Below are 12129 nucleotides of genomic sequence, written 5' to 3'. Positions count from 1 at the left end.
CATTCATGGATGGTTTTTCAGGCTATAATCAAATACTAATGGCGATGGACGATACACCAAAAACTTCGTTTATCACCCCATGGGGGACATTTTGCTACCAAGAGATGCCCTTCGGACTAAAAAATGCTGGGGCTACTTATCAACGTGCTGCAACAATCATCCTACACGACCTCATTCATGACACTGTTGAAGTGTATGTGGATGATATGATTGTTAAAAGCCATGACTGTATGGAACATATATCGGCATTGAAGTCTTTCTTCGATACAATTCGGAAATACAACTTAAGATTAAACCCCCAGAAATGTGTGTTTAGGGTAACTTCCGGAAAACTTCTAGGATTTATCGTGAGTCAAGAAGGAATCAAGGTTGATTGAGATAAGGTTAAGGCCATTAAGGAATTGCCTCCTCCAAAGAATGAAAAAGAAATAAGAGGTTTTTTGGGAAGAATTCAGTACATCAGCAGGTTCATATCACAACTTACAACTAGATGTGAACCAATCTTCAAACTTCTTCGAAAAAATGTGCCAAAAAAGTGGATTGATGAGTGTCAAGCTTCATTTGATTCAATGAAAAATTATCTTTCTAATCCTCCAGTATTGATGCCACCCAAGCCCGGGGAACCTTTGCTCTTGTACCTTACAGTGGCAGAAACTGCCATGGGTGGATTGTTGGCGCAATATCAAGAAGGTACCAAGAAAGAAATTGTTATTTATTATCTAAGAAAAAATTTCTTAGAATATGAGACTAGATATACTCCCTTAGAAAGGGCATGCATCGCTCTAATCTACGCGACAAAAAAGCTCCGACATTATCTACAAGCTCATACAACATTCCTCATCTCAAGATTAGACCCTATCAAATATATATTTGAGAAACCTATTCTGAGTGAAAGATTTGCGAGATGGCATGCTATTCTCTCATAATTCGATATTCAATGTGTTAGTCAAAAATCTGTTAAAGGGAGAGCCATATCTGAAGCGTTAGCTGATGGGCCTATATCAGGAGATGAATTCGATAATGACTTTCCGGATGAACATTTATTCAACATCAATACATCACAATGGAAGATGTACTTTGATGGAGCATCTAATAGAAGGGGGAATGGTGCAGGTGTGTTACTTATTGATCCTCATGGAGTTCATATTCCCTTTTCAATAAAACTTAGTTTTCCAACAACCAATAACACTGCTGAATATGAAGCTTGCATCTACGGTGTAAAGGCAGCCTTAGCAGCAGGGGCAAGAAATCTTATAGTGTATGGTGATCCTCATGGAGTTCATATTCCCTTTTCAATAAAACTTAGTTTTCCAACAACTAATAACACCGCTGAATATGAAGCTTGCATCTACGGTGTAAAGGCAGCCTTAGAAGCAGGGGTAAGAAATCTTATAGTGTATGGTGATTCAAACCTCATTATATCTCAAACAATTGGAGTATGGAGGGTTCGAGATGAAAGGTTGCAAATGTATACTGACCATCTCCAACAACTTATCCCCTGCTATGAGGAAATCGATTTCAAACATCTCCCTCGAGAACAAAATAGGTTCACTGACGCGCTAGCAAATCTGGCAGTAAATTTAACCTGGGAAGATAACGTTAAAGTTCGGTTTGTAACTGTAGAAGAAAAAAGTTCCCCGGTGATCATGGATGAAGATATGATCGCATCATTAACTATACAAGATGAAGAGGATGCTTGGTATAGCGACATAAAAAATTTCTTGGCCACTCGGGAATATCCCGAAGGGAGTCATAAAAAAGATCAACTTGAAATTCGAAGGCTAGCCGCTCACTTTGTGATATTAAAAGATCAATTGTATCATAAAGGTTTTGATGGAACCTTGCAACTGTGTATTCATGGTGAACAAGTCCGAAAGGTCATGGGAGAAATCCATGGAGGAGAATGCGGACCACATATGAACGGACGAATGTTGGCTCGTAAGATTTTGCGAGCCGGGTATTATTGGACCACCTTGGAGACAGATTGCATACACTTTGTAAGGACTTGTAAGAAGTGTCAAATCTTTGCAAATCTCAACCATATGCCACCCGTCTCACTACATAATCTCACTTCACCGTGGCCATTCTCAAGTTGGGGCATCGACATCATTGGACAAATTCATCCGAAAGCTTCAAATGGGCATCAATACATTTTACTAGCGATTGATTATTTTTCAAAATGGATTGAAGCAGCATCATTTTCCAAATTAGGTGCAAAACAAGTCTCGAAATTCGTGATAAACAACATTATTTGTCGCTATGGAGTACCTTTTGAAATGATTGAAAGAAACTCTTGAAAAGTATAAAGTTAGACATCATCAATCTTCTCCTTATCGCCCTCAAACCAATGGAGTAGTTGAAGCAGCCAATAAGACCATTCGGACAATAATTGCAAAAATGACTGAAAAGACAAGGGAATGGCCTGACAAGTTGCCGTATGCTCTTTGGGGTATAGAATCTCTATTCGAACCCCAACAGGAACTACTCCTTACTCCTTGGTGTATGGGATGGAACCCATCCTTCCCATAGAAATCAAAATTCAATCCTTACAGGTCATGAATGAAAGTGAAATCTCTGAAGATCAATGGCTCAAACTTCTAAATGATGAACTTGCCTTAGCAAATGAACGAAGGTTACAAGCTCTTCACAATACCCAACTTTACCAACGACGCATTGCTCGAGCCTTCAACAAGAAAGATCGAGATAGAGACATCCAGGACGGTGATTCTTGGTCAAACACATCACTCCTGTCGGGGCAGTAAAGTTAGTCGATATGAATGGTGATACTTTCCTCCACTTCACCAATCTTGATCAACTCAAAAAGTATTACGCTTAGTATCCATGCCCAAGTCAATACGGGAAAAAAAGAAAAAAAAAAGACACTGGAAATTACTCGTCAATGTATGACATTCAATCAATCTAAGGGTTGCATATGAATTAAAATTTTTATAATCTCGTCTCCTTTAGATATATCGATTGTATATTTAGGCTTTAATGTCATTGTCTAAACTTTGGACCTTCATTTACGGTTAAAATACATGATTGGGCTCATAAAATGAAATATTCTAAATCATGATCTCGTGATCATAAACTTTAAATTTCAAGTAACAAATGTCAAAGTTTAGAGCAATAATTGAGTCGACTTTTAAAGAAAAACTTCATTCCAATGAGAAATTCCAACCTTAAAACACAATGTTACATAAGATGACATTCGATCCTAATTCAACGCTTCAAATGCCCATAGTGATAAGGAAACCCTAGACTTATTACGTGAAAAGTTCAAGTGCAAAAAAAAAAAGAAAAAAGAAAAAGAAAAAAGGGGCATTTGAATCTTTCCGTTCTTGACTTTATCATTTCTCTTCCTTAATCCTCTTCGAATTGCTGATCGAGGGTTCATCCTCTATCTTTGGCCTTTTAAAAGAACCCATATCTTTGAGAAGCCACCCTTCATAATAAACATCAATAGTCGGATCAATTCTCCTAAGATCAATGGCCCTAATCGGCCCCCATGAACCATTTGTAGTGCATAGCTAGCTACATTGTTATGACACAACCCAAGATCTTCCTTGAACAACAAAAGACCCATGTGGGCAATCAAGCATGCTCGACTTCGTGCCGAGCCATATGAAACATCAAGTTTAAGACTGGTACCTTTTGATTTAAAAGGTTCGAGGACACAATTGATAAGGATGGAATATTCATGATGGAAAGTCATACCATCATGATAAGATATGCCTAAAGCCTCATGTAAATAACCACTAGTAGAAGTACACTTTCTTGTTGTAACTAATGGTCCACTCATGGAAAAACCCAAGAGGCCTTCAATTTCTTCTACCATTGGCACCATCTCCCCACCATTAAACCTAAAAACATGGTTTATCTCATTCCAGTATTTAGTAGAAGCATAAATAAGGTCATAGCAAAGTGGAAGTTTGAGAAGAGGAAGAAGGGAATCAAAGAAGATTTTTGCATAACTTTTCTCTCCTAAAGCAACCTCTACCCCCATGGAAAATAAAGTGTTTTCGTAGTCTATTTCATTGATTTCATTCAAGTAATTGGGTTCTTTTCCTTTCAAATTTTGAAAGAAAATTTGAGGAAAAGGAGGAAAGGAAAACAAGAAAGACTATGTATTCTTGTTTCAAAGGAGAATAGAAGTGGATGATTATGATCACCCCAAAATCATGTCTTATATAGGCAAGCAAAAACCCCACCTTACATTGAAACACCTATAAGCTTTCATGCATTTAGTCCCACCACAACATGCCATTTTTCTTCATGCAAACTTTACTTACATGCATGTGTTATGACAACAATCAATTGTTTTTTTTTACTCCATATTCTCATGGTTAAAGTACCCGTGAAACTTGCTTTTTTATACATGAATAGGATAGACAAACAGAATCAAATTAATCCTATGAATGTCTTTTTAGCCAATTTTACGGTTGCACTTTGATATGCCTCAAGCTGTTTATTATCTCCATCCTATATGGAATCTTTCAAGCCGGATTTTTTTAACCGTAAATAATGAACGATTAAGTTCTTTATCGAAGTTTCCAAAGCTGTTTTTTCAACCACGACTGATCAATAGATCAAAATTTTTGAGCCGGTTTTTCAACTGCGACCAAGACTCCCAAAGCTAGTTTTTCAACCACACTTGATCATTGGTTAATCGACCAAGACTTTTTAAGCCGGTTTTTCAACCGCAATCGAGATTTATCAAAGCTGATTTTTTAACCACAACTGATTATTAATCAATTATTCAAAAATTTTAAGCCAGTTTTTCAACTGCAAATAATTGACGATTAAGCCGTATTTGTCCGCAAATATTCTCACGCCATATTTAAGCAAATGCTCGATGATTATTAGCATTTTGTTTTACTTTACTCTAGTTTCTTTATAAACTCTATTTAAGGATCAAAATTTACTATCTTTTTCTAATCATTGATCATCGTTTGTTCCAAACTCGATCAATGAGGGGCATTCTGTAGACACCAAATTTTGATCCCCTATTTTCCATAATTTTTTTTTTACATTCAATTAACTAATAAATTTTGTAATTTCATAATTATAATAACAAAATTTAATTTTGCTAACGACAATCGCAATAATTAGACATAAGACACAAGTTCAAGTAGTGCTTACTTATAATTTTGGAGTATACAAAACCCTTACAATTTGTACTCCTAATTTACAAACAAAACACGAGGCTAATTTGTAGCATAACTTGAACCTTGTACACTCCGTGCCGGAAACTTCAAATCGTCATTTATTCATGATTATGAAAATCATTAACACCATTAGTAGCACCACTAACGCCATAATCAAAGCTAAATATAAATTTAGCACTCGAAAATGCTCGTCGAACAAAGACGGAGCTTGATGGTTTTTGTTGCCGGGAGCCATGGAAACCGAAGAGGAAAAGGCAAGGGGTGTGTTTTATTTTAGTAAAGGCTGATTTCGGATAAGGGAAATCTCCCTTTTATAGAGGATAAATCTTATCCGTATTTTTATCATATCCTAATTGTGTAATTGTTTAGTCTAATAATAGTAGTAAGTGTATCTTTAAAAAATAACATAAAATAAAAATAATGTCTTACCACTGACATATGTAAAAATTATTCCGATTGACATATCCGGGTCGAGAATATCAAATATTGACCCTTTAATCTGTACAATTTTAAAACCGTGACCATTTCTATAGTATCACTTTCTAACCCCGAATAAAAGTTTAGTACTACTGATTTTATGTATCCTATTGTTATTATTATTATCCTAATATTTTCAGTCTTTTTTTTTTTTTTTAAAAAAAAAAAAAAAAACAATTCCAAAAGACAATGTAGCATATTTTGATAAATGGAGAAACATGAAAATCATGCATTCATGCATGCATAAAAAACAATTCCAATGCATGCATACTAAGTTAATATCAAGGAAAAGTCATGGTTTCCCCCTTTTTTATTTTTTTTTTTATTTTTTTTGGTTTTGTTTAACTAATTTAATTTTAACTTGTTTTAATCCCACCACTTTACTTTGCTAATAACTTACTACTACTTCATATTTCATCTTCTTCCTTCCTCACCAAAACACCATTATAGCTATACCTTCATGACTCATTTATTTTTCCTCTGTTTTATACACTCAGAAATAACAAGTGTAAGTATGCATGCTATTTCACTTCCGGGTTATTGCAATGACGACAATATTTGACAGTAAAAGAGTGGCTCTAAGAAAAGATACCTCTGCTATTACCACTCATTTGATATGTCAAATCCCTACAGAAAAAGAAAATGGTAAGCCATGGTTGTAATTTAGCAACGAAGATCAGAAAATAGTGCGATATGACAATGTTGTATCACTGAGCTGTGTTTCTTCCCAAACGGTAAGGTGATATGACCATCCACAATTAATGGAAAAAAACATTTTTCTCCTTGTTATTTTCTAATAAGTGGGTTTTGTAATAGTTTTGTTTAGCTATGGTAAGTTTGAAATACGAAGAGTAAATACGCTCTTCGAAGGAAGGTAGTATTAATTAACAATTATATTAAAATTATAATAGTTCTTTTGATTATTTTTAGTCATTAATAATATTGTCTTTTGTTCAGTCAATAGTAATTAAGTTTTATATAAAGTAGTAGGCTATTCTATTTCTCCTCTACCTCATTAAGACAAATTTTGGTTACAATTTCTACCTAACTCCTGTATTCGTACGTATTTATTTTGTATAACAATATATTCTTTGTATTTTGTATTTTAGCTCCCATTTGCTCCCATATATATACCACTCCACTCTTCAAGAAAGGGAGATCTAAGAAAGGAGGTAAATAAAAAAACTCATAAAAGAAGTCTAAAATATTTCAGCACTATAATTAGAATAAAAAAAAAAAGGTAATCAAAATTTTTATTTTCAGTAAAAAAAAAAAAAAAAAAGAATATAAAAAAAAAATTGTAGAAGGACTTGGCCTAAAAATTAAATCGATCATTTTAACACTACCTTGACTAATTCCTCAAGATAGCTACTCAAAGCCAAAGGTAATATTTTCTTTCTTTTTATTTGTGATTTCATATTATTTTTTACATACATTTACTAACTTTTCTACTTTTGTGTGTTCCATAACCTCCTAGGGCACTATACGTGCCGGTTTCCTAATTAGGAAACCAAGTAGAATTTGACCGACCGCGAGCGAGTTTAAGAGTGAGTATACATGGTTTGTTTGATTTTTTTTCTTGTATGTATCATCCTTATGTAGATGATGAAATGGAAGCAATGATAATTGTACAAAATGCATAAGGAAGCTCCAAAGAATGAATGATGGAATTCTAGCAAGATAGCACTTTCTACTACTTTATTTTTTTTATTATGTAAAAAATAGTTTTTCATCATAAAATTAAAAAATAAATTTTTTACAGTAATTTTATGTATTTAGGAGTGTATGAGACTTGGAATTTTATAAAAATAAATTTTAACCAACTCACAAAAAATCAGACATTAAGACATAGTAACACCACACATTTCTTACTACAGGTCTGTCCATTTTCCAATTTCAACGAATTTCCTTTTTTAATAATAAAATTTGAATTGAATAACTAGAAATTATATTCCTTAAGATTTGTAAATAGGGGCCACACGTTCTCATAGGATGAATACTCTATGTTTTATGATTTTTACAAATCTAGATATTAAAATGTCAAACTGATTTGAGGTTGTTTTTCCCAACCAAGAATACTTTTTTATTTAACATATCAAATGACTTTTAAAAAGAGAGAATTTTCTACAGAGCATCTAAATGTTTGTCCTTAACATACCATTAAAAGGACCATGCCAATTCCGAAGTACTTTGACCATTATCACCCAATTCCCCATGAACGTCCTTAACTAGAGTGTTGTTAAAGAAAATTCATTATCTTTCATTTCAACGGTTAGATGAATCCCAACTTTTGATATGTTATATAAGAATTGTAGACATTTCCAAAGACCTATCATATGCTCAAATCCGACTGTTAAAACATGAGTTATGGTGTCTGTATCGGGGTTTTCTGATGTCCTGCGGGAGAGTTACAATTCTGAGATTGGAACCGGACGCCTGTACCTGCAAAACAAACGGATGCTCCGGACGATTGGAGATCCGCCTCCGACGGTCAAGTTAGTACTTGATTGAGGAGTAATTAGTGCGGAAATAAAAGTAATTGGGTCTCTCTAGGTGAGAGTGTTAAATGTGCGTAATCTCTCTTAATGAGGATTAATGGGCATATTTATATGCCTTGGGATGCGTGCCAGTACTAGGTTTAGGTTAAACCTAAGGCTGATTGGGCCTCCCACAATGATTGGGCCTTGTTGGCCGGTTTTCCCATTTGGCATGGGTGGACACGTGTCACATTGCAATTGGTCCAAGGAGGACGAATCTCTTGATGACACGTGGCAGGCTCCTATTAGCCTACATGAAGGACACGTAGCGAAACCTGGCTGGCCCACGTGTCGGATGCTGATTGGTGGATAAAAATCCCCTAATCATTTGCCCCTCACAGGTGGCACATGACTGGTCACGTGTTACCTGTGACAGGTGTCGCACCGTGACAGGCGACGGCCTGCTACAAGTGTCACTCGGTGAAAGGCCGAGAGATTCTCCCGCCCAAATTTTGAATTTTGGAAGTGACCCTTCGCCTTCTCACTTTGCCTATATAAGGGTGTGTTGACTTCAGTCATTTTCACACTTGAGAACCTTTTAGAGAGAACATTCGGACCTCTGAACTTGCTCTGACATTCCGGACTCTTTCTGCCTACCACCTGCTCTGACAAGCCGGCTACTCAGGATTTTCAGAACTCCGTCAACTTCACTCGTTCAGGTAACCGTCGGTTCTCTTACTCTTAATTTTCTCTTTATTTTATTCTTTTTTGAAATGGCACCACGGAAGCATACGACACGACCTAGGTTAGTGATCAGCCGGTCACCGGGGACGGTTGAATCTAGGACTAGGAGTGCCGCCTGCCCTTTTCCGGACCCATCTTTGCCCTTTATACAAAGTCCGACTGTCTCTGTGTCTATGCAAAACATGATGGCCAGAACAAAAAGAACTGCTAGGATCTCGAACTCAGACGGCTCCTCCCACAGGGTGCCGATTAGTGAAACATCTGACCAGGCGCCAGATGTGGAAGTGAACCAAGGCGGCTTGACAGCCGACAATTCTGAGGGAGGAGTCAAGGTGACCCCTTCCCATTTTACAGTTGACATGTCTACATTCTCTCCTACTCCTTTTGAAGGAGAGAAGGCGGGCCCCTCTGGGAGAGGGGAGGAGTCGTCCTCTTCGGGCTCGTTAGAGGACGAATCCGAGTCTAGTTCTTTTGGTCATGCTTCTCTGGACACGGAAGAGAAAAACAACCGCCTACAAGAGGCGAGGCTTTCTCACGCAGTTGAGAAGGGGGACAATTGGGCGGAGCCATCCGCCTCTTACCGAGAGCAAAATACCCCTTACTACTGCACTGTCCCACGGGGCCGGATCACGGCCATGCAAGAGAGAGCGGGGAGCTTTATTGCGAACCACACAATGGGCCCCGGCTTTTTAGTTTTCGTGCCGGATGTAGAAGACACAGTCGTCTGGCCGGCTGGTACTAGTTATGATAGCGCCTGCTTTGGCTGCTACGAGGTGGCCATCAGGGCTGGGCTGCGCTTCCCACTACATCCGGCTGTTCAGCGGATCTTGGATGGGTATGAGTTGGGGTTATGGCAGTTAGCCCCAAACTCCTGGGTCAACGTACTCGGCTATGTGGCCGGGTGCGAATTGCACGGGGTGGAGCCAAACTTCGAGGCTTTCGCCCACATGAACTACCTCAGCCAGACCCCTAAGGCAGGCGGTACCGGCTGGTATCAATTGACGAGCCACAGAGGCTACCTCATGACAAGAGGTAAAGCAAACAAGTGGAAGGATTGGCGAAGCACCTTCCTTATCATTGAAAGTTCAGACACAGAGCTGAACAAGCGCTTCAACAGGTGGAACAGGGATCCGCCTCTTCTTGCAGGCGGCCGCAGCATGCCGCCTGTTCCCCCCAAAGCCAAGAAAGAGATCCTGGATAAAGGACTCTTTAAAGTAGAGTCGAGGGTCGACTCTACTACAGGGGTACGAGAGCTAGTACCCCTGCACTGCGTCCCGAGCTTCAAATGGCTCTATGACGAGTACTTTCTGGCCGCCTATGGCCTTAGCAGTCGGTGTTCAAGAGGTAGCCGGCCTGTCGAATACTCTTTTTTGCCATGAGTTACTGTTTATCTTTTTATTAACTTGGTATCTTGTCTTTGTAGCGGACGCCATGAGCAGGATCACCGCTTCCAAGACTGCGGCGGCCATGTTGCGAGCCTCTATTATGCAACAATCCTCAACCGACTCCCCCAACAAGGGGGCGCCCTTGGTGAGCTCCGAACCTTTCACTCTCTTTTTGGAGTTGGGTTTATGCATATACTGACCGAGTGTTTTTTTTTTTTTTTTCAGACGGGCACTCCAAGAACCTCTTCTTCCCAACAGCCGGACTCCAAGACCTAGAGGACGACTGTTGCGAGCTCTCCTGGTACTGCCAGGAAACATGCGGCGGCTGAGAAACAGCCGTCCACTCCTTCTAAAACTCCAATCAGGCCGCCTAGAAGTATGAAGCTGTCCTTGTGAATTTAGACTTGCTCCCTTCTTTACTAGGTCTAACCCGTTTGTTTATGCTTGATGAAGCCGGCCCTCAGGAGCCAGACTTGGTCGAGGTGGCCAAGTCTATGATCAAAGCCGTCCCTCCGACTGAGAGGGAGGCGGTCAGGGGTGTCGGCACCCTTGACCTAGACGGGATTGCAGGGGTCCTTGCTGAGGTATACTTAGCATATTTTTGGTTATTTAAATTCCAGGACGCCTGTTTTTTTTTTTGAAAACTGACGCCTGTTCCCTTTTACTTAGGCCCTGCTCCGAGTGAATGGCCTTCGCAAGCCGCTTGACAGGAAGAACAAAGAGGTAAAGGCTGCAAAAGCTATGGCCGCCTCTGACTGTGATAAGGCGATGTTTCAAATTGCCCAAAATGAGATTTTGACAACAGATATTCTTTATTATCAGGCGCAGGTTACTTCTGCTATCCGAGCTCAGTTGGAGGCGGCCCAGAAGAAAAATAATGAGCTGGAGGCGACCATCAACAATCTCAAGGCCGAGCTGAGACCTCTTCGCCAAAAAATGTCCTCATACGACACCTTGGAGAAATCCTTGGCACACGTTAAGGAACGCCTGGTGACCCAGGAGAAGAGTCTTACTCAGGAGCTCTCGGCAAAGGCCGAGCAAGAAAAGAAGGAGCTGGTCCGAGAGATGATGGAAGACTCTGCTCAGATCCGGCGCCTGACCTGGGGCCGCCTCTTCCCCAATGCCGACTTTTCCTCATGGGAAAAAACGTACCGCCAGTGTTCTGATAGATATAATCAAGAGATCCTGGCGGCTGCTGAGGACGAGGCGTTGGAGGAGGAGGAGCCGGTAGTGGCGCTTGTGCCGCTTGGGGTGGATGCATCGAAGAAGGATGCAGCTGAAGCCGAGTCCAGCAAAAAGAGTGCTGACCAGGCGGCAACTGCTATTATTGAAGATCTGCCCCCTTCTTAAGCTTTATGTCTTCTTTTACGGCCTGCGTGCCGTTTGTTTCTGTTTACCCGGCCAGGGGGCCGGGGTTTTGAATATTTTGCCGGTCTTAATGACCGGCTTCTTTTTGTATCTTTTACCCGGCCAAGGGGCCGGGGGTATGAATATTTATGCCGGTCCTTCTGGCCGGCTGTTAATATAACTCAGGCGACCATTATTTTAGGTCGCCTTTTTGCCAAAATGTTTCGAATTTGTTTCGTTTCGAATTTGTTTCGACTTTGCTAAGTATCGAAACTCTGATATCCAGTTGCATACTATACCGACTGTTTTGCATGGCCGATAGTTGCGGACAGGTACGAGGTAGTTAGTCACGCCACCTATGCCCCTGGACGACTGGTTGTCTGTTTCCAGGCTAAGCGATCAGTCGGCCACTTTAAAGACTGGATCCCCTTCAACCAAGTAGGAAGGTGGTTTCCTACCTGCCTTGTTTGTTTTTTAGGCTAGAGACTCTAGTCGGTCCAGGCCGACTGTTCCCCGCCACATTTAATCTAG

General features: G+C 39.7%; 1 protein-coding gene across 1 annotated transcript; it reads left to right on the top strand.

The window, feature by feature from the left end:
* Positions 1–569: 569 nt before the first annotated feature.
* Positions 570–2297, top strand: LOC110690178. The gene is made up of 2 exons (XM_021867011.1): positions 570–690; positions 964–2297. Exons 1-2 carry the CDS (start codon positions 570–572, stop codon positions 2295–2297), a joined length of 1455 nt encoding a protein of 484 aa, XP_021722703.1.
* Positions 2298–12129: the final 9832 nt, after the last annotated feature.

Source organism: Chenopodium quinoa, unplaced genomic scaffold (assembly GCF_001683475.1).
Source record: "Chenopodium quinoa cultivar QQ74 unplaced genomic scaffold, ASM168347v1, whole genome shotgun sequence".
Lineage (NCBI taxonomy): Eukaryota > Viridiplantae > Streptophyta > Magnoliopsida > Caryophyllales > Amaranthaceae > Chenopodium > Chenopodium quinoa.
The sequence above is the reverse complement of the archived record's forward strand: the minus strand, read 5'-3'. Positions and strand labels throughout refer to the sequence as shown.